Source organism: Diaporthe amygdali (assembly GCF_026229845.1).
Source record: "Diaporthe amygdali strain CAA958 chromosome Unknown NODE_45_length_313557_cov_64_577745, whole genome shotgun sequence".
NCBI lineage: Eukaryota > Fungi > Ascomycota > Sordariomycetes > Diaporthales > Diaporthaceae > Diaporthe > Diaporthe amygdali.
In genome coordinates this window covers 182,220-208,778 of record NW_026517065.1, presented here as the reverse complement: position 1 = coordinate 208,778, position 26,559 = coordinate 182,220, and the positions used below count along the sequence as shown (strand labels likewise).

Sequence of the window (26,559 nt, the reverse complement as noted above, 5' to 3'; positions counted from 1 at the left end):
TGTAAGAAATATATTCTTCTGAACATAAAGGTAGTAGGGCTTTCCACCGGAAATTAAAATTTCAATAATGTTCTAAGCCTCTTCTACGAATGAATTCATCAGGTCAATCAATGCTTGAGGGCCGTCGCTGAACATGACTTCTGCGAGTGCCTTTCCCTTGTTGATTGTGTCTGTCCCACGGATGCTCAGTTCTTCCTCGTACGACTGGATGGCTTGTGACAGATTATCGAGGCCATGCTCGGCAATGCTGCTTGCCAATTTGACTGCGTCCGTGAGTGCGAGGTTGACGCCCTCTCCGTTGGTAATGGCAAGGTGTGCAGCGTCACCAGCAAGAGTTATGCCGCCGACTGACTTCCAGCCCATGTCCTCCGTAGACAGTGTGTAGAGAGGCCAAGGGCGGAAGTCGGTAGCGTGCTGGACAAGCTCCTTGTGATCTTCTGACCAATCCGTATAAAACTTTGTGAGCAGCAGCTGGCGTGTGGCCTCGACGTCCGAAACGTCGAAGCTGTCATTTGAGAAGAAGTCCTCAGGCACTTGAAACCCGAAGTAATTTCTATAAGAACCGTCGCCCTGCCTTTGAGTCACGCTGAGTTTGCCCGAGCCAACAGTGACAAACGTCCCGTGCTCCATCGCTCTTTTCGTCTTTTCATAAAGAGGACTGTCGAGACGGATTCTCGATTCCAGGTAGCTTTTCCCAGAGTACCGGGGATGTGCTGCCGTCACCTGAAGGAAGTGGTCAGCATATCGATGTTTTCACATCAAGCACACCCAAAGGGCGCGAAGGTAAGCCGACCATACCGCAGGGCGCACTTTGCTCCAGGCACCATCGGTGCCCACTATGACTTTGAAGCCTGACAGACGAGTGCCATTCGCGAACTCTAGAATGAGTTCCTTGTCATCGCCGAACTTGACGCCCCTCAGGGAATGGCCCCATTTGATCTTGCCCGGGGGGATGGAGTCCAAAAGGATCTGCCGCAGCTCGCGGCGGTCGATCTCAGGCGCATCGTGGCCCTGCCCGATCTCAAACACCCGTTTTCCGTGCTTGTCTGCGAGTGCGAAAAACACGTCTTCGTAGCGGGCGTGCTTTTGAAACGCATCGAATAAGCCGCACTCACGAAGCGCGTATTGGCCTGTTCCGGCGTGGATATCAAGGGTACCGCCTGCACGGTTCGAGGTGCTGCTCTCGTCCCGCTCATAGACAACGTAGTCGATGCCCTGGCATTCTAATAGACGTGCAAGAGTGAGACCACAAGGCCCGCCGCCAATGATGGCAATGGCTGGTGTCTCCATCGTATTCAATACCTGAAGGAGGTAGTGTAGATTGAAAAGCCGGGCCTCAGTGCATTGAATGCTTAGAAGCCTTTGAAAATGATGACTGTGGTACAGGCAGTACGGGCCTTGAGAGCTCATCAAGCAAGGAAACAGGTTGTGGCGAGTGGTCTTTGTATTTTTGCACAGCAGGGCCTCCGCATGACCTGTGCAACACCCTTCTACAAGAGGTACATAGCGGTTCCTGGCAAGGGGGAACAATCTGGGAGGCCACACCCACTCCCGGTTTTAGCTAAAGACGGCCGGGCCTCAGGCTATTTTCACTGGTTCAGCCTCTTTCTGGATGCTGACTCCCGTTACCGGCTCCAAGCGACAATCTTGACAAAAGACCATTAGTTCTCAACCAGGGCATTGCCTCCTCTCAAATGATTTCACATCAATTCCTTGTATGAGTTATCGTAGCCAGCTTCTTTTATGCATGCCAAGTCTATCAGACACATTGATGGCAAAAAGACTTATCTTCGACGGCGTGACCTCGGTGAGTCCCTCACGGTGAGACCTCGGGGAGATTTGACCGTAGGTGTTCAGCCACGGACATTGAATATGAGCTGTTTTGCCCATGTCAGACTTATATCCCGACATCCATTACTGATCAGGATAAGATCTTCTTCAGCTCGGATCTGATAACTGCGGTCCATAATTTCGGACGAGCTCTCTGGCATGATACTGCTGCTCGTGATATCCCCATCCACTGTACGTGGTACATATAGGGTGCAGCATGGGTATTGCTTCGTATTTTGTTTCACCGTAGGAAACGCCATGGCATGTCGCTGTTGAATTCATGCATGACTTGTATGCATTACCAAGAGAAGAACAGACCCACAGTCATTCAGTATTGGACTTACCCCAAATATGGCGCCTGGAGTGGGAGGTTACAAGCAAATAAACAAGGCTTTCAACGTCTGTGCCTTCGAAGAGTACCTGGATGGTCAACAAACTCTATTACCTGAACTTTTGGACGTAGAGCAAGTTAGCCCGCGGGTGATACGCGTTCTGGGACAGAACCCGGGAAAGGTGCGTTTGTGAAATCATGATTCTTCAAACTGAACATTCCGAGCCAAGGTGCTGATAACTCCATGATCTGGACCAGTTTACTCTCCAGGGCACCAACACCTTCATCGTTGGCACTGGTGCGCACCGCCTGATCATCGATACTGGCCAGGGCATCCCCGATTGGGCGGATATTATTTCACGGCTCTTAGCCAGAGAGGGGTTTGCAATATCCCAAGTTCTCCTGACCCATTGGCACGGTGACCACACCGGCGGTGTGCCAGATCTCCTTCGTCTCTACCCAGAGCTTTCGGGTCACATCTACAAGCACACTCCCGGCAAGACGCAGCAGCCTATCGAAGATGGGCAGATCTTCCGCGTCGAAGGCGCCACCGTCCGCGCGGTACACTCCCCAGGCCACTCCGACGACCACATGTGTTTCATTCTGGAGGAGGAGAACGCAATGTTTACTGGCGACAATGTTCTCGGCCACGGCTCCACGGTCGTCGAGCACCTGAACACATGGATCCAGGCCCTCCACATCATGCAGTCGCACCGGTGCGCCAAGGGGTACCCGGCCCACGGCGCCGACATTAACGACCTCGAGGCCAAGATGCAGGCCGAGCTCAAGGCGAGACTGCGGCGTGAACGTCAGGCCCTGCGTGCGCTGCAGCAGTCGACAGGCGGCGGTGTGGGCGGCCACAGAAAGAAGCTGACGGTGAGGGAGCTTGTCACCTCTGTCTACGGGACCCAGATGGATCAGGGGGTCCGTGAGCTGGCTTTGGAACCCTTCACGGAAGAAGTTCTTAGAAAGCTTGCCGAGGATGGCATGGTTGGATTCGAGGTGAGAGGGGGCGTTAAGAAATGGTTTGCAGTTGCCTGAAATACATATAACCACAAGACCTATAGATGCGCAATTTGTATAACATTACGTATGTGGATAACTTCAAACACGTCTTGTCGTGAGCGGGAGACAAATCTAAGCGTGAAATGTGTTCTCGTCACTCCCAACGGGAGCCCTTCTTCATGCACGAAAATTGCAAGTTGCAGGACATTAAGAGTAAGTGAACAATAAGCACTTGGCCATGATGATTGAACTTCTGGGTTCATCTATGTTGAAGGAGTACCTTGGCGCAGTAATAGTAGTGCTAGCTTTAGCTTTTGGTTTACGAATTGTGAATCAAATAGTATGTCTACAATGTTTTTCTGGTACTTTGACTACGTAGTGCATTCACTTGAATGCCTCTACATCCTTAAGGTTTTCCGTTGCCTCCTACTTACATCACCATAAGGTACGAAACACTTTGCATCGAGCAGTATCAGGGAAATGGAGCACTAACATGGCTATGGTGACTGACATACATACACATGGTCTTGTTCAGATCAACACTGGCATTGGACTGCATGCTGACGGTCAACATCCTTGCCTGTTTCATTATCATATTCCTTGCTTATGCACGTCGGGCGATTCGTCAGAAACAATCGGGACAATTTTGCTGACCCGAACAACACCTCTTGTAATACATTCCGCAGGCTCCACTTGCAATGTGCCGTAGGTAGACCAACTCGGTAGAAGCCCTGCACGTCGTCACTCTTGTTTCCCCCGACGCCCTTGCAGAAGATAATGAAATCCCAACAATGACCCGACGAGGGGAAAGAAGGACCGAGCGACATGCAGCCACGCCCATCTTACCAGCAAATCACGCGCGGGACCCAAATCCGCCGTCCCGTTGCGCGACCCCTCTAGGCCGAACAGCACGTTGTTGGTGGGGGCCATGACCAACCATGTAAAGGGCACCATGCAGAGCGTCGTCGCCGCGGCTAGGAGATAGTTCTGTGGTGATGGCGATTGCCCGCGCTGGCTGCCTGAACGATTCTTGGCGCCGATCGCTGCGGACACATAGAGCCCACATGTTGTGACGGACAGGCCGGGCAGGTAGATGTGGCCGTAGTGGTACAGCCGCGACCACTGACGGAGCATATGTGCGGCATCGCTGTTGGTGTCCAAGAAAACGGGGATCGTGAAGGCAGACAAGCTCATCATGGCGCCTGTCATAAAAGTCAGTTAGATTTGAATCTCTCATTCCCGCCCGAGGACTGGTCATTGCAGGTCCGTTCTAGGTCCTTGATACTAGGGGGGTGACCTTACCTGCCAAAAAGGACCCTGAGACCACAGCGGCAGCCTCTAGACCAAGTCTCTGTGGTTGTTGTAAACGTGCTGAAATGTGGCGTTTATTCTCCATCTTGAGCTGGGTGCAGGTGGGGGCACTCCTGAATAGCTTTGAAAGGCCTGCTTCACATGTGTCTAATCTCTTTAAGTTATAGTATTTTAGCTTAAATGCAATGTCGGACCTTTTGGAACCTGTCAATGATCCGTCGGCGAAAGAGAGGAGAGTCCGCACTCCTAGATAGGCATGCACCTTCGGTCAATAGGTAATACCCCATTGTGACACTGCATGGCAATGCAAGGGCCTACTCATAGCTTTATATGAACACTTTTTGTCAGGGGACGTCTTGCCACATCTTATCAGACTAGATAATAGTCTTTACTGATTCTTTGGCTGAACACATTCTAAAATGACAACGATGATTAAGCAAGAGGCACCTGGGAGTGTCGGAACTACACGGAGCAGATATCTCTGTCTCACCATCTGCGGCTATCGAAAGCCGGGCATGAGCGAGGAAGATTACCGCAAGCATATGGTGGATGTGTCAGCGCCTTTGACAAAGGACCTCATGGTCAAGTATGGCATCAAGAGATGGACGCAAGTGAGATGTTCCTCTGCCAAGAAGGAGTCACTGGGGGTTGGCGTGTCTATGAAGAACCTCGTCATTTCCATTCGAGACTCAAATAAAATGACTCTCCACACTGACATCTCATCTAGATCCATAATCAGAGTTCGACCCGCGCTTTGATGTCCGAATTGTTCGACACGCAGATGGCAAACATTGCAGATTTCGACTGCTTCAGCCAGGTCGTGTTCAAGGACATTGAAGACTACAAGCGCATGAAACAAGATCCGTGGTATAAAGAGCATCTTGTCGGTGACCATGAGAGATTTGCTGATACCAAACGAAGCATGTAAGCTGTCATAGTTGTGTACGCAGAGGTTCCGTAGCTTATTTTAAACAGGATGACCATAGGTTGGATCGAGGAATTCGTCAGGGACGGCGAGGTAGTCAATGGGTTTGAAGGGTGAAGTAGTTTCCATGGCAAGAAGGCCTCAATCAGTCAAGTAGCAGTCGAACAATGACGGTCTGGACCCCACAATAATTTTGACTTGCTATGTAAGTGCGCTTGTGTCCTTCATGCGTGCCACGGGATGGCTGCCTAGGTAGTCAGGTGTTGCTCACCTACCTACTTGATACCTAGGTAGGTACATATTTGGTCTCTGTTGGTAGGGCTTCGTTGTGTGTACGCACGATAATCACTAGCGATTGGTGTGATTGATGATTCTGGTTGTTGGGTCTATGGTGTTTCTGACTACGCGCAGCCGCGCAGCGCAGGTGGTCTATGGTCTACGTTGCAGCCGGGCCGATGCCAGCTGGCAGCCAGGTGGTGGGCCAGTCTGTCTACCTACGTACCGCCATCACTACCAATCCACAATCTCAGCATGGTCTCTTCCTGAGACAAGCATCGCCAAAGCCAGTGAACCGCTTGTTCTGTGACAACTCCTATGGATCAGACAATGTTCAGTGTCCAAATGTCCACGGCCGTCTTTTGGCAGACAAACCGCCCTTACTGCTGATTGATTCCTCTTGGTCTACCCCGGCACCGTCTCCTGTATAATTCTTGATTGAGAAGAAATTGGCAAGTCTTGCCGCCAGATCGCTCGCTCACTAAGTAAGACTGTCCTTGGGACGCTGCGGCTTAGAACATCATGATTACGCCGTGATCAGAATTGGCTTTGCCGAATCCTGCTGATGATCTCGGTGGACAGAGAACTGAGGCTCTTGCGCATGTCGCGCTCCATCTGCTCCAAGGTACCCTCGGAGAAGGCCACGCCCGGGGACAGATCGTCCTCCCTTTTTCGTCTATGCACCTTCTGCCGCCGTTGCAGCACATCACTGGGGCCGGAGGCGTGGTCGCCGTCCGCGTCCCTGACCCCCTTCAGCTTGGGAGCCAGCTTATTTACGAGGCGTTGCACCCTGTGCAGCTCGCTGAGGACAAGCTGTGCCACCCGCTCCCGGTCATCCTGGTCGAGACGGGCCCCGGCGCCGTAGCCCGCTAGCACCAATGGCTTGGCTGCGCCTCTGTCCGCGTTGCTGAGGAAGTCGTCCACAGCGTGTCTCGCCGTCGCCGACTTGCCCGCCTCAGCCTCACCACCACCACCTAAGTCACCCGAGCGGATGCGTGCCGCGATGGCGTATCGCTCCAGGATCTTCTGGACGGTGATGGTGAGGACGGACAGCAGGAACACGTCGTCAGAGCAGTTTGCACATGCCAGCCTGCTGAGAACGGCCTCTATGCCCTGCTTGTTCTCGTGTAGAACAGTCTGGACCGCCCCGGGTGTGCCTGGGCTGGTTGGCGTCAGAATACCCGACGTAGTAAAAGTTGTTTGGCAGTCCACTATAGACAAGGTCTTCAGAAGGTCGAGCGCCTGAGTCAAACAACCACATGCCAAAGTGCTGCTGAAGCGCACGTCATCGGCCTTGCTGGTTGAGCACCTTGAGATCGGTGGGGAGCTGTATGACGCAAGTGAATGTTTCAGCGATGATGCGCTATGTGAGTCGGCTGATAGTAAAGTTTCCAGCGAAGGAAACTCGGAAGTGATGTTATCCGGGGGCATGAGAAGTGAGCCAACATCGCTCCCTTTGGGGATGATAGTACTGCCAAGGTCCGGCCCATACAGGTCAAAGGGCGACGCGATGGCAGACAGGGATGAAAGAAAGTCCAGGTCCCCAACATCAGTGCTGAAATCAGCGAGCTCCGGGATCATGGCAACCTCTTCTTCCGTCGAGAAACAGAAGGCATCCAAGGAGTCGGCTGTGAAAATGGCATCCGCCCCGGCCAATGTGGTTATGACTGGACTAGGTGATGAAGCGCCCAGGCAGTTTGGGGTCGTCGTGGCGCTGGCCACAGTCGATTCGGCGCTGCTCCTGGGCATCAAGCGGGTGGCGGATGACCGGCGGCTCGGGGTCTTGTTGGCGATGGAGTCGAACACGGTGCTGGCAGTGCTCGAGCTCGCCATGTGGCCCGGGTCGCGGCCTGCACGTTTGCGCCCCGGCCGCCTTGTCACAACGTACTGGCAGATGGCGCCCCGGCTCTCGCACCTGGAGCATGAGGGCTTCTCCTTGGGGCATTTGACCTTGGACGTGGCACAGGCCTGGCAGCTGATGCGCAGAGCCGCATTTGAGCCGCCCACGTTGCTGCCAGATGGTGTGGCCGCTCTGATCGAGTTTGTGGCCTGTTCGACAGGCATGTCAGAGTGCGGACTGGCCATTGAGCCTTTGTTCCGAGTAGCACCGGAGCCGCAGACGCAGCGAAACAAGAGATGGTCGGACAAGACTGTCAATGCAGTATGCCAAGGGCTGGGCACCTGGGCATTTGATTCTCTTTGGATAATTATTTATATAAGTAGCCGACTGTCATTGCGCACCTTATCGCCAAGGGGGCAAGCGCACGTAGTTGAGTACATATAATTCCCTCCAAGGCACTATCTGCCTCAACTCGCCCTAGACTGCTTGTGTAAGTTGTGCACTCCTAGATCTTGCCAATCACATGTCTGTCCCGTCTTCTAGAGCATCCAGCGGTGCTAGAGAACACTATCTGCCTAGCTGAGGGTGGTCACACGTTTAGCTTGTTGGCACAATTAGCTTTCGCATATACCTGCTTGGGCTTGGTTTCATACCAGTTCAGATTGGAACACTACGATGTGGCTGAAGGATGTACTGTATAGGTAATGTTGCTCACTCAGACAGCTGCCGGGGATCAAAGCGACACGTCGGTTGGCTGGATCGCATCCTGCGTATGTGCCGCGCAACGGGTGGTGCGGCAGTGGGCATACTGGATTCCAAGTTAGTATAAGTACACAGCTTGACAGATAAGTAACTGCAAGTAGTTGGAAGGATTCGTTTGTCTTCACGACTCCCTCTTCCAGCCCCACACTACACTACTTAAGTACCTCCTGGTTCAGCTCACCACCACCTAGAGGCACTTGGTTGAGTATCACTTAGAAAATCCTTAGTGACTGCGCTCCTCAGAATGGATCGAGTAGCCCTCGAAAGCCACAGCAACGCGCTCTCTGCCGCGATCAAGAGCCTCGCAGACACGGAACCATCATCTGGTCAGTTTGTGAGCAACGCGTCCCAGGAGGCGAAGGCCCAGATTCTCGCCAGCGTGGAATCTATCAAGAGGCTTGTCGTTGGCCCGACCGAATTTCTCCAGGAGCTTGCCCGCCAGGTACGTCCCCACACTGGCAGCTGACGTCGCACTCATGTTTCTCATTAAGAAGGAGGCGTCCGCCACTGATCACTAATAGCGCACGAGCAGGTGGAGATGCTGGCCTGCCTTCAGTGGCTTGCCGAATTCGGCATCCTGACATGCATCCCGTCTGATGTGAGCATCCAAGTCCCAATGAAAGACATCGCCGATCTTACTTCGGTCCCCACGGCACAGCTGGGCCGGGTCGTCCGACTGCTAGGCACCGCAGGATTCCTGCAAGAGCGCAACGCGGGCTGTGTGGCACATACACGCCTATCGGCGTGTTTTTGCACAGATCAAGCTTTACTAGACGCAGCCATCTTCTTGGCTCGTTGGGTTGCACCGGCGGCCCTGCAGATGCCCGCCGCCACGCGCCGCTTTGGCGCGTCCGAGGAACCAACCGAGTGCGCCTATAGCCTCGCCCGCAACTCTAATCGCTCGTTCCACTCAGCACTCCAGGAGGGCCCCAAACTCCAGCGGCAGTGGTTCGCTTACCTCAGCCTCGCTGGAGGCCTGCATCACGAGGACGAGGCCGTGGCTGACGTGCTCTCGGGTCTCCAGTGGAAGAATCTGGGACCCGCGTGCATCGTAGAGGTAAGATCGTCACATCCAGTCAGCACTCATGCTACACTGCATATACGGTCTCTTGTGACTTATCTGTTTCTCACCCGATCGGCAGGCTGGCGCAACATCTACGCCTATGGCAGCAGTGCTTGCTGACAAGTTTCCCAATCTCCGCCTGATAGTGCAGATTGACAACGCAAACTCGTCACCGCTGATCCGAGCCCCGGCTTGGAGCCATGGCCGCCCGAGCTCGTCCAGCCGGGGCGGCGATATCACTGTGACCTATCGGGCCGCTGGCACGGCCCAGCCCATGACTGCGGCCACCGTCTACATCATACATCCACCCTCGTTGCGGCCAGCTTCAGCCAGAGACACTGCCGGAGCGGACTTCCGGGCAGAACTGCGCGTCCATATTGACCTCATCCGTTCCGGTAGCGCGCTGATCCTCGTGCCGACGGCTCGTCTCCTGCCGGAACCAGGTTCCATCGCCGACCCCCAGGTTGAGGGCGTTGCGCGAGTGCGGGACCTATCCATGTACCAATTGGGCAACGAAAATGAGATGGAATTGTCTGAGCTATCGAGCACTATCGAGAACGTGAGGGATGAGCTGGGGAGACTGGTCATTACCCGTCACCTTCGCTCGCACAGTAATTTGACCATGGTGTTGGTCGTAAAGTACCAAGCTTACTGATAATAATTACAAGTCGGATTGCTGGGAACGTTCTGGGCGGTCTTGTGTTTGCAATTGTCCAGAAGAGAGCTATAGTAACTTCTCGATCTATTTCTTTTCATATGGAATAGATCATGAACCACCAATAGTCTATTGGCCCGACTGCAATCGCCCGACAGAATGCGGATTGCAAGAAATCCAAGCTCAAATATGCCGCTGTCCCACGCCAGGTCTTTCTTTTAAACGAGCGCTTTTCTGATATGCGAATCAGATTGAACTTTTCCTTTTCCCAATAAGTCTTATCTACCTCCAATTTCGTAACTATACACTGTGCTGTACACGATGGGTTCGAATGGCCAGGTTTTTGCCCAAGATGACAATTTCTGGAATAATTACCTAAAAGGACGACCGCAAGTTCCAGAAAATTTCTTCACCCGGATTTTTGACTACCACCGAGCGCATGGAGGACGCTTTGGGACAGCCCACGACGTGGGTGCGGGCAACGGACCGTACGCCAAAACATTACGTTCACGCTTTAACCGCGTCATCGTCTCGGACATCGTGGCGCAGAACATCGAGCTAGCACGCCAACGCCTGCGCGGAGCAGACGGCTTCATCTTCCGCACCGCCAAGCTGCAGGACGCCGAGGACATCGAGCCAGGAAGCGTGGACATGGTCTTCGCAACCAACGTGCTGCACTTTGCCCACCCGCAGGACGAGGCAATGGCCGCCCTCTCGCGGCAGCTACGGCAGGGTGGCACCCTGGCAGTCGCACTGTTCGGCCCGGCGCGATTCCACGACACTCAGCTTCAGGGCCTATGGGAGCGCATCAGCCATGAGGGCGGCCGGCAGCTGCTCAGGGAGATTGGCGATGCCGCGGCCCAGGAGGCGACGATCCAGGTCATGGCCCGCACCCAGGGCACTTACAACGTCGCGCCGCTGAACCGGGAACTATTCGAGGCCGGGGCGCAGCGGATCCACCTGAACATGCGCAGTGGTGGCATTCAGGGCATGTTGCCGCCGGAGGAGGCACATCGGGATAAGCAACCCAACTACACGGGGCCGGACGACGTAGAGACCTACGAAGATGACGAGGGCTGGAGCTTTGTGACTGACCTAGCTGGTGTCAAGGCACACTTTGCCACCTTCCCCTTCGTGTCTAAATTCCCAGACGCCCTGGCGGAATTGTACCGGGAGCTGGACGACCTCCTCGAGGGCGGGAAAAGTGTCAAGGGGTACTATCCTGTCAAGATCATCCTTTCCACACGACGTTGAATACGAGCTTGCTGCAGATGGCGGGAATCAAGTCCCTGGGAAAATGCGACGTTGCGGATTTCTCCGACCTGGCGGTACTGGATTTGATAGGCGCAGAATACCCCGAGGGATTAAAATGTCCCGAAGGCCCATTGGCTGCGTCATGCGGTAAAGGACAGCACACTAGAGTATGGAACGTGAGATATCATTGCCGCATCAACCTGTGGACGAGACAGCCGCCACACGACCGCAGAGCATGATTATCTCGGCGAGGCGGTGATTACGTTGGCTTTGCGGTTGGTCAGTAAACAACGAAGTGCATAACAGAGCATTTAGTCAAATAAAATGGGACAATATGTATGAAGCCCTTGATGGTATGGACCAATATTTCCTAGGTACCCAGTCTAGAGCTCTCGATCATGAATAATATATTTTTGAACTAAAATGGAACTGATCCGTCTATATGTCTTAATTCACAGGCGTCAACATTAATATGCTGCTTTGTCGAGTGCTGTACCTCGTAATATCATCCGCACGTTCCCCATGGAAATGCCGGACCTACAATTCATCCCGAGGATGAAAAGATGAGCTTGACACCGATCATAGTCATGGGTCTTTTTAAGTACTGTGGGTTTAGCAGTCAAATCTTTCAACGATGTACAGATATAAGAAACTGGTAAATTTCTCTCGTCCGTCTTTATCAAAGTCCCTTCTATAGTAGAGCAGTTTCCACTCCAAGTCTGAAAGTAAGCATCAAAGAACGATGCCTTCGCGCACCTACGCAGTCATGGGCGCCACTGGCAACTGTGGGTTGGCCCTAATCGACAACCTGTTGAGGAACCCAGACGCCCGGGTCCACGCCTACTGCCGCAATAAATCAAAGCTTCTCCGCCTGCTGCCCGACGTCAAGGAGGGCGGCCGCGTGGAGATCTTCGAGGGCAACATTCACGACGTCAACCTCGTCGCCTCGTGCGTCCGCGGCACCCATGCCGTCTTCCTTGTCGTCTCCACCAACGACAACGTGCCCGGCTGCCATATGGCAAAGGACACCGCCACTGTCACCGTGCAGGCCCTACAGAACCTGCTCTCGAGCTCTAGTTCCGGGATCACCGACGCCATCACCAAACCCAAGCTCGTCTTGCTCTCCTCAGCCACCGTCGACGACCACTTCTCCCGCCACATACCGCGCCTCCTGCGCGCCCTCCTCCACCGCTCGGCGTCCCACGTCTATCGGGACCTGGAAGAGACTGAGGTGTTGCTACGCGGGCACGAGGAATGGCTGACCACCATCTACGTCAAACCCGGGGCATTATCAGTAGACCTACAGCGCGGCCATGCGCTCAGTCTCACGGATGAGGATAGTCCCTTGTCGTACCTGGACCTCGCCGCCGCGATGATCGAGGCAGTTGATGACGAGCAGGGGCGTTACGATCAGAAGAATGTCAGCGTGGTCAATACAAATGGTAGAGCCAAGTTTCCAACCGGGACGCCCATGTGCATCCTGATGGGTCTGCTGAGGCACTTCTTCCCTTTTTTGCACAACTATTTGCCAGCGAATACGGGCCCTCGTTGAATAGATGTGTATAGAAATAGATATCTCTGCGATTTTGAAGTCTATCTCAAAGTTCTCAATGACCCAAACTTTCATCGGCGTTTGCCACAAAGTGGAAAGGATGTCGATGTTCAGCCCTTGAGTAGTAGCAACGACGTCCAAATGGATTTGCGACATCTTATGCTGGGGGTCAAGTAGTCAATACAAGTTCCAATGGGGGTCACCTCTGAGCAAGAACAGGAAAGATTTCAGAATGGCATCAAAAGAAACCATATATAATTGGCGAAATCAACATCTTTCTCAGCACGAGCAGGTCTACTCAGGCTGGAAAATCTTATCATAATCATGCTCTGCCCACCTAATGTCAGGCTCAAGCCCCGCAAACTTCCAGACATCATCGATCTTCCAACAGTGGACCGTCGCCTTCCCGTGCGCGTGGCCCTGATACAATACCGTAGAAAGTTCATCGTCACTATATTTCTGGTGAGCCACACGCATTTGGAAGTAGCCAGTGATGTGATCCTCTGCCGCTTGAGTCCATCTGCCCGCGCCAATGAAATGCTGCGTCTTGATGCGCCGGTTGCCGAGAAAATGGGCGTTGGAGGCCATAGCCACGAAATCCTCCGCGGGCATGGATTCCCAGCGCTGGCCCATCACTTGCGTATAGTCGACCTGAGAAATAGGCTATATTAGGGCGGAAACAGCTTCAAGCGCAAGTAAGAAGCATCATACATAGAGTGATGGGGCAAGGGCCCTAGAGAGCCGGTCCCAGTCTTTGGTGTCAAAGCTCTCGGCCCATTCGAACAGCACAGCCTGACAGCCCACGGCATCTTCACAATCACAGTCAGTGATTCAATGTCAATACGACACCGCCAAAAAAACTTTTAAAAACGCACCATTGTACGCGGGAAATTTTCCGACAGCCTTTGACATGGTTGAGATGTTGTGAGGGGATTGCTGAAGAAAAATGCCGGCAATAGTAGGTCGCGTACATGCATGTCATCGAGTACCTAGCGACTTGATCATCATATACTACTCCGTATCAAATGTTTGTAAACCTTTCAATGACCAAGGCTCTGCTCGGCACCTTTGATCTATTCAATCCGGCTCATTCGCACGAATCGAATTCCGAGCCGGCTTATTTCGGTATTCCAGACTGGTTCTCCGGGCTCCGGACGTGGACGGGATCGGGCTCGGGTCAGACCAGAGACTCCCGGTGACATCCATTCCGTCCCTGGCAAGAAGGAACCCCAAATAATACGACATGATGCCTTATTGAGGTTGAAACTAATGGAAATAAGCTACCTCAGTACACATATCACACACATATTGTGACCGTACAGACACTCTGGACCCCACGGCGCCTGGTTCTTGACAACTCACTCCACGAACCTTTACCTTTGTTCCAAAAGTCCACATTACGAAATGACTACTCCATACATCCCAGGCCGCTTTGAAGGAAAGGTGGCCTTGGTGACGGGCTCCAGCCGCGGTATAGGCGCCGCCATTGCAATCCGGCTGGGTCACCTTGGCGCCAAGGTCGTCGTCAACTACGCCGCGTCCGCCGAGGCAGCCGAGAAGGTCGTGGCCGAGATCAAGAGTTTCGGGTCGGATGCGGTCGCCATCCAAGCCGACGTGCGCGACGTGGCGCAGACAGTGCGGCTCTTTGATACCGCCATCGCGCACTTCGGCCGCCTCGACATCGCCGTGAGCAACTCGGGCACCGTCAGCTTCGGTCACCTTAAGGACGTCACCGAGGACGAATTTGATCGCGTCTTCAGCCTCAACACGCGCGGGCAGTTTTTTGTCGCCCGCGAGGCCTACCGTGTCCTACGCGAGGGCGGCCGCATCATCCTGACCTCGTCCAACACGTCGAGGGACTTTAGCGTCCCGAAGCACTCGCTGTATTCAGGCTCCAAGGGCGCCATCGACTCCTTTGTCCGCGTCCTTTCCAAAGACTGCGGCGACAAGAAGATCACTATAAATGGCGTGGCACCTGGTGGCACTGTTACCGATATGTTTCATGCCGTTTCGCAGCACTATATTCCCGGCGGAGAAAAGTACACAGCCGAGGAACGCCAGCAGATGGCAGCTCATGCTTCTCCTTTGCATCGGAATGGCTACCCAGAGGACGTTGCTCGTGTTGTCTGCTTTCTTGCTAGCAAAGAATCCGAATGGATCAACGGGAAGGTTATCACTTTGGACGGCGGGGCGGCTTGAGGTGAAAGCTTCTGGCTTGGGGCATGGACACGGCCTGAGCTTGCTTTAGAACACGTATCACAGTGAAAGTATGGGTTATATAGGAATAAGAAAATGATCATCACTAAGACATACCAGTCTTCAATTCGATCTCACACATGATTTGTGATAAATCTAGGTAGTACAGGCTCAAATTTGTTCGACTGGTCGACTTCAGTGACTCGGACATGGTAGAATCTCGGGTGTGGCATATCATATTACCCATGAGCATGCAGTGCGGTAAAAGCAAATCGAGTCTTAAGAACCTAATCAACCGTTTGTTGTAACTCTCCTGGGAGTAGGTGCTAGTCAACTCTGATGAAGCATCCGGCTGCCAAAACAAAACTGCCGTACTACTGTAAGAAAGAATAAACAACTCCGAATTTAGACTCTAGATACTAGCATCTAACTATAATACTCCAACAACCAAGCCCTCAAATCCCCCACTGTCGGATATTCCAGGAATAAGCTACTGCTGACGGCGACGCCTAGCTGGTCGCGCAGCTTCTCAGCAATAACGAGACTCATCAGACTGTCCACACCCAAATTGGCAAAGCTGGCATCGTCTTGAAGCTCAGAAGGTTCAAGGCCCGCCTCAGCGGCTAAGAGAACCATAGCCTTGGCCGTAGTACTATCCACTTCATTGCCGACGGCTGGCGGCGCCGCGACAGGAGCAGGCGGCGGCGGTGGTTGCGTTGACTGCGCTAGCGGCTCCGGCTTGACTTCATTTTTGGTCTGGAACGCGGGCACAGGAGCAGTCACCGACACCGCAGTAGGCTCCGCTGGAGAGACTGAGGCCGGCTTTGCGGCTGGGATGGCGCCAGCGGCGGATGCTGTGGTGCCTTTGGACGGCTTGCCTGCAGATGTGTTTTTGACGTCTGGCGCCGAGAAGAACCGGTTCAGCAATATGCGAGGATATCGGCGGAATTTGATGGCCTCCATGCAACCAACCACTTTCTCACCATCCAGCACGTAAACATGGCCGAGATATATGGCCGGGTCCTCGGTGGTCGGGATCATCTTGACATATGTCCGATAACTGGCCCCAGCAACAAGTGGCCGTGCCAGGCGCAACGACGACCAACCCGGAGTGACGCAGAAGTTGGCTTGTGTGTCGATAGCGTCCGAAACATTCATGACGAATCCTGCAATGTGAAAGAGACTGTCGATGAAGAACGGCGGCACAGTCCAGAGGCCGCTCTTGTCCGACGTCGTGAGCGTAACCTCGGCGCAAGCCTCGAGCTCATGCAGAATCACCGATTGCATCCCGCGGTACTTGTCGGCGTAGTCGACGAGGTTGGTGGAGAAGAGCAGATATGCCATGGAGCGCGACATGCGGCTCGCCACGCCCTCTTCGACGAGCTTCTCAAGGGCCTCGATGCGGCCCTGCACGAGATGCTGCACTGGCGTCCAACTTGCTAGGTAAGCGCCTGAGTTGCTGCCGTAGGCCAGCTGAGCGGTGACTATGGGCTCGTCGTCGACGATGGCGCCGTGGTTGGTAAGATTGTGCCACTCGAGGTGAGCGACGCCGGCGTCGACGTTCTGCGTAGAGATGGATATTTGAACGAGCTGAGGCACTCTCGTGTTCTTCTGTGCTACCAGACCCTCACGAACCACAAGGTCTCTTACGTCCATGTCCGCAACCGTTTTGAAACCCGGTCTCAGCTTTTGGATGAGATACTTCCCAAGCGTGAAAGCGATGTCTGCGTGGATAGACTAGAAATTCAAATTGTTAGATTCACAAGACAAATCTTTTCATACTTGTGAACGTGGAAAGACTTACTGATGTGACCACGCCTGCTCCATTCATCTTGTGTCCCCACGCAGCAGCCAGAAAATCAGCCGCCATCATGTCGGACTGCACAACAACTCGCCCCGCCGATTCACTAAATGTTTCATCGACAACGTGGTGTACGAGTGAAGTCCTGAGTTCATGAAGGGAAGCAGTCGGGGTCAAGACCGTATTCTTCGCTCTCGCCGCCTCTTTCTCCGCGTCGTAGAAATTGTTGCCCTTTGTGAGGGCCCAATCGCCGTTGTACTGGATCCAATGGTTCTTCTCGTTCCAGGCGTAAGATGGCAGATCGAGAAGCCTCAAGCCTGACTCAAAAGGACGGTGATATTCTCTCCAATCCACCGTGATCCCAGCATTGTGCACGGCAGCCAAGCTCTGTGACATCGTCTGCCAGTTGCTCTCACCCCGGCGGAGGGAAGGCACCATGACTGGTGCAGCTGTGAGGATTGACCGTGCAAGGCCAACGCATACCGGGTGTGGCCCTATTTCAACCCACAACATCGTCTCGTCGACAGTTGAGATTTGCTGTGCCTTTTGGATCGCCCCGAGGAAGTCGACAGTCTCTCGCGTGGCCCGGCGCATATACTTGGCGTTAATAGTCTTATCATCAAAGATGACCCTGCCCAAGAGGGGCGAGATAACGGGCAGTCTGGGCGTTTGAAAGAGAACGCCTGTCGTTGCTATGTCCTCGAATTCGTCAAGAATTGGATCCATCTGCTCGGAATGGAAAGCATATGCCGCGTCTAAGTGAGAACTCTTGAAGCTAGCAGAGGACTGAAGCTTCTCAGCCAGGTTGTTGATGTCGTCCACCGGCCCGCTGAGCACAGTATCTTGAGGACTGTTGATGCAAGCAACCTCAAAGGGCATATCACCGACGGCCTCACGGATGCTGTTCACTGAGGCGCGGACAGCCAGCATCTTGTGACTGCCCCTTTGACACTTCTCCTCGATCATCATTGCGCGGCGGCCGGCAAGAAAGATGGTGTCTACAGCAGATAGTACACCGGCCACGTGGAAGGCAGCGTACTCGCCCAAGCTATGCCCCACAATAACGTCCGGCCGGACCCCAAGACTCTCCCAGTACCTGGCGAGCGCTATTTCCATACAGACGAGAGCTAGCTGTGTGACTGTGGGCGGATGGGTATGGTCCTGTGGATAGCTGCCGTCGAGTACAGGGATAAAGGAGGGAAATCCCTGGCTTTGAGAGAGGGAATCCAGATACTGGAGATGGGTTCGGAAACTGGGAACGTCGCGGAATAGCTCTAAGCTCATCGACCGATGTGAGGCAGCCTGGCCTGTGAAGGCGAAGACGATGGGTGGCGGGCCAGTAGGCGAGATAGGCTTATGAGAGTCTGCTGACTGCAGAGTGCTGCTGAGGTGCTTTTTAAGTTGCGCGACCCCATCTCCCGGTGTGGATATGGCCACGCGGTGGTTATGGTGGTATCTTCGGGCCATGGTTGTGTACGACAGGTTCGCAAGGGAGACATTGGGATGCTCTTCTAGGTAGTCAAGGAGACGCTGAATGTTCCCTCTGAACGAGGCCTTGCTCTTGGCTGATACGGCTATGACATGATTTGATCGTGGGTCGGCCGTATCTTTCTTACCAGCGGCCATCTTGATTCCGCCTGCATGTGCTCCTTCTTGGATGACAATACTCGAATTGCCTCCAGCAGCACTGAAGTTATTGACCACAGCAATGCGAGATCGAATTGAGTTCTGCAGCCAGGGGGTTTTCTCAAAGGGGATTCGAACGTGTCGCCTGTCCAGGTCCTGAGGAAGATTTGGGTTCAAGCTGTTCTTGATGCCCACGTGTGGGGGAATGGCTTCCTTCTGGAACATCAGCAGCACTTTCAGCAACGCCGTAGGACCAGCCACAGCTTCTCCGTGGCCAACATTGGCCTTGACCGCGCCTATATGCAGCGGATGTTTTGAACTTCGACGCTTGTCGCCATTTAGTGGAGCAAAGACGTCTGTGACAGACTTCATTTCTTGCCCATCCCCGGCCTGGGTGCCTGTGCCGTGAAGCTCCACATAATCGACGTCAAATGGGCTCACACTAGCCTGTGCCAGGATCTCTCTGGTTAGGTCTGCCTGGTGGCCTGCGTGAGGATGGGTTATAGAGACTGCCTCGGCTGAATGGTTTGTTCCGGCTGAGAGTATCACGCCGAGAATGTTGTCATTATCGGCTTCCGCATCCTCGAGGCGTTTCAGCACAAATGATACCACTCCATCGGCACGACAATATCCATCGGCTTCCGCATCCCAGGTCTTACACGCGTTGGGCGTTTTTGATAGAAAGTGGCCCTTGCTTAGGCCCGCAAAAGCGTCTGAATTGGTGAGAACATTCATCCCACCCGCCACAGCCATATCGGTGTCTCCATTCCAGAGAGAATTGCAAGCAACCTGCACATCAGTTTTATCAGCATTGATCTGGAGGTAGAGCATTGCATAGTCTTGGCAACCCCAAGGTCAATAAGCCACTTACATGGATCGTCGCTAGCCCGGATGAACAAGCTGTATCAATACTATAACTTGGACCGGAGAATTTAAAGAAGTAGTTTATTCGCCCCGGTCCAAACGCTCGGCAGCCACCAGTAATGAAGTATGTACCGATTTCTTGATTAGAGTTCACCTCGCGATAATCGTCACTCGCCTGTCCGTAAAAGGTACCGATACGGGACAGGGAAGTAGACGCGCTGCGATTTGCGACATAGCCCGCTTTCTCGAGCGCTTCATAAGCTGTCACAAGCGCGAGCCTCTGCATAGGGTCCGTCTGGCAAGCCTCACGGGGCGACATGTTGAAGAACGGCGCATCAAACAGGCCGGGCTCATCGATAAAGCAGCCAAACGGTGTGTGGCTCGTATTTACGCGATGACCAGTGGGATCGTAATGTGTCTCAACATCGAAACGGTCGTCAGGTACTTTTTGGTGAACATCAAGGCCCTCTTCCAATATTTTCCAGAATTTCTCTGGATCAGTCGCGCCTCCCGGCATCCGACAGGCCATGCCCACGATTGCGATCTTGGCCTGTTGGGGACCCCTTGGCCCGCTGGATGGGGTTTCAGGCTTGACGATCCACTGAATAACATCTTTCATGCTAGTCTTCAGCTTTAGATCTTGTGGCTGCTTGTTCAGGTCATCCATAAGATCGTGGATCGGTAGGGATGTGCGGAAGGTGAGTATTTGGCACTCTGAGACCGCTGAGGCCCTCGCCCGCTGTGCAACGCTGTTGATGACATTGTCCCACTGAATCTTGCCTGTGAGAATCTCTGCTACAATTTGGTAGAATAGGCCGGAAGCGGTCTTTGCCGAGAATGGTCTGCCTGTGCTCGTCGACAACACGGGCACGCGAGGCGTGAAGCTGGCGTGGAGGGAAGTGGCCTCTGTGACCCTGGAGACGTGTTCCTTGCCGTATATATGCTCGGCATGGCAAAGACCACCATACACTGGCAGAGCGATGGTTTTGCGGTCGCGGAAAAACTCAGACACTTTGAGGATACGCGCCAGCCTGGCTGGTGGGCCACTGATGGTGACGGAAGCGCGACTCGAGGCACTGATGAAGACCATGTCCGGTCTTGGAGTCTCCTGGTTTTTGAACTACAGGTCAATAATCGAGGCTTTGGAAGACATTCCGGGCGTACGTGATAACTTAAATCTCACCTGGGTAGCTTGGATAGCGTCAAGCTCTTTCTTAACCTCATCAACCTGAGCACCTGGCACTACGTATGCCCAACTGTCACCTTGGACGTTGTCGAGTGGACGAGGCTCCAGGTTACGCGAAACTTCATCAACGACAACCCCCAGTCGAAAGGCTATACGGATCACCTCGGCCGCAGCGATCGGTGTGTCTGACAAGGATGGAGACAATGATATGGCGGCGGTAGACAAGAGGCCAGTACCTAGCCCTGCGAGACAAGTGTCTGTGCCACGAATATCGAATACTTCGTCGGGATGTCTCTCATAGTATCTGTGGTGCCCGCAGCTCAGTATTCAGGATTGGAGGAAGATTCAACCTGTCTTGGTCTCTGTATGATAGTTACTCACCCAATGAATGCCGCCAATTGGAGTACACACAAGAGCATTCCATTTACAGCGGCACCAAGAGGACCCTCACGGAGTGGGGTATTCTCGGCTAGGCTGAATACTGTTGTGAACGGTGGCACCAATAGCCTCAATTCCCCAGGGAGTGAGGCTACTTCCTCCCGAACAACTAGGGTAGCTTCGTGGATAAACTTAGCCAGTATATAGTGCCGTCTGTCGCGACTATAGTCTTGGAGACGACGAGTCAGTTCTCCAAGGCTATCAGCTGGGAACTCGTTGCCGAAGTATGCAAGCTTCATCTTGCCGGGTTCGACAAAAGACTCATCCGTTGTTGAGGGCGAGCCCGAGGATGAGCCCTGAGCTGTAGTGCGAGACTCCGCCCACTCCATAGCGAAAGTCTAGGAAGACAAGAGTTTGTGGAGACAAATTTTCTGGAGAAACCTTCAGCGATTGGTCTTATTACTAGAAACGGTCCGTATATTGGAATATCTTGTGAATCGAGGCTGTAGCAGACTGATTTGAGCCTATGAACCAAGCAGGCTACGAACTGGATGGAGGCTTCAAGGAGGTCTGACCTTCTAGAAGTTCCCAAAGGCTCATATCAATCGTCGCCAAGTGGAAAGTCTGGGGGCAAAGGTATTTGATGTTTCCTGTGCATACCTCAAATTGTCCTATCGTTACGGTTGCCAGGTGGTTATAGTAGTATCATAAGCTGAAACCTGCACATGCTCTACAGCTGGCCACCGAGCTTGATAATCCCGAGACGGTGTATGAGAGGTCTGATGGCCCGGATCCGGTCCCCGTTCCCGAATGGGCGCAAAACGGGCATGGGCTGCTTCTCAACCACTTCAGAAAGGTAAGGCATCAATGTTGATGCTCCTTACCCTAGCGGACATTGACTACCCGAGATAAAGGCATTCTATGGAGATAGGATGTCACGCATAATTTGCCACAAATGTAAGCCTTGTTATCCTGCTTTCAAATCACTCCGTACTTTCCATGAATCAAGTCCTTGTCCGATAATCAATGTGTCTTAGTAAAGGACCGGTTCAGCCACTTTCGACTGTATCAGCCCGAAAGGATCCCACGGCGTACCGGAATCGGTCTGAGATAATCCTCCGATTGCAAAGGCAGACATAGGTGGGACACAAGGAGCTACTCACGGTTAACAGGCAACACTGATTGACCTGAACCACCGCTCCTTCAGAAGGTGAGCATTTCAGCTTAGCAGCAGTAGTGCCTTCCATAGCCAGACGGGTGCCGGTTGAACATAAGCTGTAATCCAACAACCTTTTATTAGGTCACTCCGCATCTACCCAAAACGTTCACATGCCCGATGTTGTGAATGTGTGACCCGGAGTTGCTGCCAGCGCCTCAGCCTGCTCCGGTGCCTAGAATACTTTCAAATGCCCTGAATGTTGAACTTGGATGACCGTAAATATTATCTCTGCTGTTACGTATCAAATTGTCGCCGGTCTAATTCCCATTCAAATGCACTATGCTATATGGTGAAATGAGCCTGCGGTGTCACAATCAGGTTACCTATATGTGTAGAGATGCCAGAAGAAGCCTCTTGAGTTTTCATCCACAAAGCCAATCGTACAGCCAGACATGCTTTAGCAGAATGTATAATAATGTTTGCGCCTGCACTAGCAGGCAACAACAGCAATGCTACCGAGTTCCTGTGACGATTGCTACTTGATGAGACTTTACACATGACATGCATTTAGCGTAGTTACCATCGTTCAGTGAATAATGTCAATATTGTGAGAATGACTTGAGTATCGCGAGAAGCTATGCAAGACAACTACACCAACTCATGAACAGAGCAAACAAACCAAATGCCCGTCTGGGAATGACACGTTGAACTTAATGGTCTACTTATGCCAAACTCCTTATCAATTTCTCGCCTTAGTAGTGTCAATGGACCCGGAGCAGTCGTGCACACTCAAAAAAAGCAAACATAGCCAGGTAATTTTAATAATTGGACAGTTTTGCCAATTTTGTAAGTAAGATGAGAATTATAGTAAAATTCTTTAGCCCCGAGCCAGGTTTATAGACGCGTCTTTTGCTGTTGCTCAGTTTTCCCGCAGGAATTCCGGGACGTTGTCCCACATCTTATCAAATCCAGCTCCCCATACCCATTTCTTTTGCCCATCAACGTACATAACGGTTGAATCGTAGCACATCTGTGCGATCTTGAGCCACAGGTCGCCTTTGACTGGGAAGGGGTCGATCGCGCCGACATCCTCCTTCTCGAAGGGTTTGGTGGCGTCTTCGCCATTCTTCAGGGCCCGGACAAATTTGGCGACATGGCCGTCATCGTGATGCTTATTGAGAGCCTGGTACAACTCGCTCCAGCCCATTCCTGCGCTCAACGTGGCCTCGTAGCTGGTCATGTGCTCGTCACGCAGCTCCGGCGCGGCGCTGGCGGCGTACCAAACCAGGTCCAGTCTCGCCTTCCACTCGACCAGTCTGACCTTGTCGGCGAGAGTTATCCACGGCTGGCGGGCGAGAACGGTCAGGAAGAGGGAGCTGGTGACGTTGTGCATGAGGAAGAAGTCGATCTTGCGCTCGCGGCCGGGCTTGTGCGCCGCCGCGCATGTCCACGCCGCGCAGCTGATCATCTCAGCCGTGGCACGTTCCACCGCCTCCTGCGACGCCTCAGGCACCCGGAACTGCGCCGCCACCGCGACAATCTCGTCCAGACTGCGGCCTAGCACCCCATCTCGCACCTTCCACGGCCCGTCGGGCAGGCGTGCGGCAGTGCGTATGGCCTCGTTGGCGCGCACCTCGTGGTAGAGCTCAACGAGCGGGCGCGGGGCGACGTTGCCGGACCGTGCGACGGCCTCGGCGCGCTGGAAAAAGACGTCGATGTACATTGGGTCATGGCTGGCTGTCTGCGCAAGGCCTTCTGCCACAAGGCCGGGCAAGTTAAACTCCACGCCGAAACCCAGATGGATGATGGGATGATAGAGACCCTCGTAGAGCTGGGCAAGCATCAGATCGGCGAGCGGCGTCCGGCTGAGGCAGTAGTCGTTGATGACAGCTTCATACCCCTTTGCGGCAATTTCCTGTTCGAAAAAGACCAGGAAATTGGGATACTGATCGAGTACTTGCATATGAGCCCGAAAGCCAGTCGGGTTGCTCAATTCTTTCACTGTCTGATGGTCGAGCACCGGCATGGGCCTCTGGATATTTTCGCCGTCGTCATAGGCCCGTCTCAGGTCTTGCGGGGTTCCTCCCATTGCCAGAGCGCTAAGGATTGCATGTGGGATATGATTGTGGCCGGCGACATCGCGAAAGTACATGTGCCACCGCTTGTGGTTTTCCACCAGAAGATCATTGACCAAGTCTATGCATCCAGGTGGGCTCACGTCAAGACGGCCAAGCCCCAGATCCCCAGACGTCAAACGGAAACCCTCTGAATTCGCCATGGTTTTGTCAATTACGCGTAACTTTAGTAGAGTTGAGTGAAAAGAATAGCTGAAGATTCAAGTTGAGAGATGCGATCTGGACTGTTCGCAAATATCACCTTAGTCTGAAATCCTGGGGGTGAGTTGAGATCCTCAATTACCAAACTTATCTCGTCCAAGGCGGATTGGCTCATCGAGACAGGTGTACAATCCAGGAGCGATCCATGAATTTGCTTCAAAGACTGTGACTCCGCGCTACATAATCCAGGTACCAATGATCCCATGACAGCGGGCCGAGCTTGTTTACGCCGGACTGGACTCTTCGGGAATGACATCCACCCGAACTATAACCCCTTTGGCCCGTGATTCTGTTCCGGCTGAGCATTTGGCTTAAATTGTACCGTTTCTCACGAGATCATTGAGTACGAGCGAGTTGTGTGGGACCCCACGTAACATGCTGATATAAAGCCAGCTGTGCAGAGTCAGCATGTGCAACATCGGAATCGGACAATTGTAAATCTCCCTATTCGTCCGTCGGACTGCTTTCGATGCTCTGGCGCTTGACTTTGCACTAGAGGTAAATTCTACGAGCTGCTATAGCTGGCGCAGACTTCCGATCCTACCAGTCGTACCTCACTTTAATTCAGCCTCTTTGAAGGGGCTGGAAGCAGCTTTGTCCAAATGCGACGACTTCTCGGAGCCAATAGAACCAGACACAGCGCTCAATCTCACTCCTTGCAATCACGTCAAATCCTCGAATCAACATGAAAGGACATCGTTTGTAAGTTTTCCCATTCAAGTAAATTGTATTCACCCAGATAGTTACAGAATGTTGATTCCTCCGCTCACAGAGATGAACTGGGCCGTAATCCACCGGCTCAAGCCAGAAACAAGGAGGAGTACCGCATCAGCGATATCATCCACGGTCCCGGTCCGTGCCTCGGCCCGGGTCATATCCACAAAGAATGAATCATCGGTGACGTCCGGGTTGTCAATATCGTTGCCAATGTCTGTATCGACAGGGCCCGGCGCAACAGTGTTGATGGTAATACCGCGGCTGCGTCCAAGCTGGAGACTGGCATCAGCAAAGTTTCCTCGTGTCACTGCCGCACCATAGGTCCTTGTAGTGAATACCTCCAAAGCCCACGTCGCCATGAGCGCGTCCGTCGCCGCCTTCGTAGTAGCGTACACACCCATGTCGGCGGGCCCCATTCTAGATACGATAGACCCGATGTTGATTATGCGGCCGCCGCGGGGCATGTTCCCAAGTTTTATTGCGGCTTGTGTCATCTTGTGTATGAGGAAGTTAGCTGAAGACGATGTCGAAACCTCGTACCTCTTTTCTGTCTCGGGATCACAATAGACTCACGTAGAGAGCGCCAAATACGTTGACACCGAACTCTTTCTGGAGTTGTTCGGGTGTGACATCGAGCAAGGGACTACTTGCGCCGACTCCCGCATTGTTGACTATGAATTGATGAATATACACTTGCACCGATTCTCTTGTTTGCCAAACGACGCACATCCGAAAGGGCAGCGGCGAATTGGGAAAGGAAAACTAGCGACCTGAAGGGTCTAATCCGATCATACCTAGAATATCAACGTGATCCACGTCGAGGGCTTTGAGAGATTCTGCCACAATGTTCTTCGCTCCATCCTGCGTCTCGATACTTCCTCGCACAACCGCGACGCGAGCGCCCAAGTCCCGGATCTTTTGGGCCGTCTCTTCCGCGCGTGACGCCGACTCATCGGACACGAAGTTGATGGCTACGGCGGCACCGTTCCGAGCGAGTGCCCTTGCGATGCCAGCGCCGATACCATTGTTGCGGCCAGAGCCAGTGATGATGGCCACTTTGCCTGCAAGAGACAGGGTATCCAGCACGGGAGGAGTCATCGTATGTCTCTGAGGGCGATAATGTTATGATTGTCGATTGACCGAACCCAAAAGCTGCAGCTCTTGGTAGTATTCCACCAGACTTCAAAAAAGCAGAACTCATCGATTCATTTTATCAGAGTTCCACCATATGATTAACGGCTTACGTGCATAGTGCAAGGCGAATCTCGGGGTAAAGCGCCGGCATGTGGCTGGAAGATCATCGGGGGTTTGTCCCACCAGTCATGTGAGTCAAGGCCTCTGCGATGTGGTTTTGCCCCTAAACAAACATTTACCAAACGAGTATGTACACCAGAGGCCGCGTATAATCGACGCAGAGCCATGTGTCGGAAAGGGCTATCTAGCCCAAAGATATGTCATTGAATCAGCTTCTTACAGACCTAAATCATTCAGT

The 26,559-nt window shown here is 53.1% G+C and overlaps 13 protein-coding genes across 13 annotated transcripts; 6 read left to right on the top strand and 7 right to left on the bottom strand.

The window, feature by feature from the left end:
* Positions 1–72: 72 nt before the first annotated feature.
* J7T55_007809 (uncharacterized protein) lies at positions 73–1,290 on the bottom strand (the record flags this gene model as incomplete). Its single annotated transcript, XM_053134495.1, has 2 exons — positions 73–723; positions 811–1,290. The coding sequence occupies 2 exons, from the start codon at positions 1,288–1,290 to the stop codon at positions 73–75; spliced, it is 1,131 nt and encodes a 376-aa protein (XP_052987781.1).
* An 891-nt stretch (positions 1,291–2,181) lies between these two features.
* Positions 2,182–3,202, top strand: J7T55_007808 (uncharacterized protein; the record flags this gene model as incomplete). Its single annotated transcript, XM_053134494.1, has 2 exons — positions 2,182–2,343; positions 2,420–3,202. The coding sequence occupies 2 exons, from the start codon at positions 2,182–2,184 to the stop codon at positions 3,200–3,202; spliced, it is 945 nt and encodes a 314-aa protein (XP_052987780.1).
* A 394-nt stretch (positions 3,203–3,596) lies between these two features.
* On the bottom strand, positions 3,597–4,562 carry J7T55_007807 (DUF1772-domain-containing protein; the record flags this gene model as incomplete). Its single annotated transcript, XM_053134492.1, has 4 exons — positions 3,597–3,621; positions 3,682–3,746; positions 4,013–4,368; positions 4,469–4,562. The coding sequence occupies 4 exons, from the start codon at positions 4,560–4,562 to the stop codon at positions 3,597–3,599; spliced, it is 540 nt and encodes a 179-aa protein (XP_052987779.1).
* A 334-nt stretch (positions 4,563–4,896) lies between these two features.
* J7T55_007806 (uncharacterized protein) lies at positions 4,897–5,405 on the top strand (the record flags this gene model as incomplete). Its single annotated transcript, XM_053134491.1, has 2 exons — positions 4,897–5,088; positions 5,205–5,405. The coding sequence occupies 2 exons, from the start codon at positions 4,897–4,899 to the stop codon at positions 5,403–5,405; spliced, it is 393 nt and encodes a 130-aa protein (XP_052987778.1).
* An 810-nt stretch (positions 5,406–6,215) lies between these two features.
* J7T55_007805 (uncharacterized protein) lies at positions 6,216–7,763 on the bottom strand (the record flags this gene model as incomplete). Its single annotated transcript, XM_053134490.1, has 1 exon — positions 6,216–7,763. The coding sequence occupies one exon, from the start codon at positions 7,761–7,763 to the stop codon at positions 6,216–6,218; it is 1,548 nt and encodes a 515-aa protein (XP_052987777.1).
* Positions 7,764–8,524: 761 nt separating this feature from the next.
* J7T55_007804 (uncharacterized protein) lies at positions 8,525–9,998 on the top strand (the record flags this gene model as incomplete). The annotated part of the gene is made up of 3 exons (XM_053134489.1): positions 8,525–8,722; positions 8,813–9,337; positions 9,423–9,998. The coding sequence occupies 3 exons, from the start codon at positions 8,525–8,527 to the stop codon at positions 9,996–9,998; spliced, it is 1,299 nt and encodes a 432-aa protein (XP_052987776.1).
* Positions 9,999–10,319: 321 nt separating this feature from the next.
* J7T55_007803 (methyltransferase type 11) lies at positions 10,320–11,252 on the top strand (the record flags this gene model as incomplete). The annotated part of the gene is made up of 1 exon (XM_053134488.1): positions 10,320–11,252. The coding sequence occupies one exon, from the start codon at positions 10,320–10,322 to the stop codon at positions 11,250–11,252; it is 933 nt and encodes a 310-aa protein (XP_052987775.1).
* Positions 11,253–12,018: 766 nt separating this feature from the next.
* On the top strand, positions 12,019–12,804 carry J7T55_007802 (sterigmatocystin biosynthesis protein stcQ; the record flags this gene model as incomplete). Its single annotated transcript, XM_053134487.1, has 1 exon — positions 12,019–12,804. One exon carries the CDS (start codon positions 12,019–12,021, stop codon positions 12,802–12,804), a length of 786 nt encoding a protein of 261 aa, XP_052987774.1.
* Positions 12,805–13,098: 294 nt separating this feature from the next.
* Positions 13,099–13,716, bottom strand: J7T55_007801 (uncharacterized protein; the record flags this gene model as incomplete). The annotated part of the gene is made up of 3 exons (XM_053134486.1): positions 13,099–13,455; positions 13,516–13,613; positions 13,680–13,716. 3 exons carry the CDS (start codon positions 13,714–13,716, stop codon positions 13,099–13,101), a joined length of 492 nt encoding a protein of 163 aa, XP_052987773.1.
* Positions 13,717–14,208: 492 nt separating this feature from the next.
* Positions 14,209–15,003, top strand: J7T55_007800 (versicolorin reductase; the record flags this gene model as incomplete). The annotated part of the gene is made up of 1 exon (XM_053134485.1): positions 14,209–15,003. The coding sequence occupies one exon, from the start codon at positions 14,209–14,211 to the stop codon at positions 15,001–15,003; it is 795 nt and encodes a 264-aa protein (XP_052987772.1).
* A 423-nt stretch (positions 15,004–15,426) lies between these two features.
* J7T55_007799 (uncharacterized protein) lies at positions 15,427–21,244 on the bottom strand (the record flags this gene model as incomplete). The annotated part of the gene is made up of 5 exons (XM_053134484.1): positions 15,427–16,737; positions 16,805–19,216; positions 19,446–20,411; positions 20,475–20,781; positions 20,859–21,244. The coding sequence occupies 5 exons, from the start codon at positions 21,242–21,244 to the stop codon at positions 15,427–15,429; spliced, it is 5,382 nt and encodes a 1,793-aa protein (XP_052987771.1).
* A 1,689-nt stretch (positions 21,245–22,933) lies between these two features.
* J7T55_007798 (Oxidoreductase AflY) lies at positions 22,934–24,292 on the bottom strand (the record flags this gene model as incomplete). The annotated part of the gene is made up of 1 exon (XM_053134483.1): positions 22,934–24,292. The coding sequence occupies one exon, from the start codon at positions 24,290–24,292 to the stop codon at positions 22,934–22,936; it is 1,359 nt and encodes a 452-aa protein (XP_052987770.1).
* An 801-nt stretch (positions 24,293–25,093) lies between these two features.
* J7T55_007797 (Short-chain dehydrogenase/reductase SDR) lies at positions 25,094–26,317 on the bottom strand (the record flags this gene model as incomplete). Its single annotated transcript, XM_053134481.1, has 4 exons — positions 25,094–25,561; positions 25,641–25,738; positions 25,862–26,174; positions 26,312–26,317. 4 exons carry the CDS (start codon positions 26,315–26,317, stop codon positions 25,094–25,096), a joined length of 885 nt encoding a protein of 294 aa, XP_052987769.1.
* Positions 26,318–26,559: the final 242 nt, after the last annotated feature.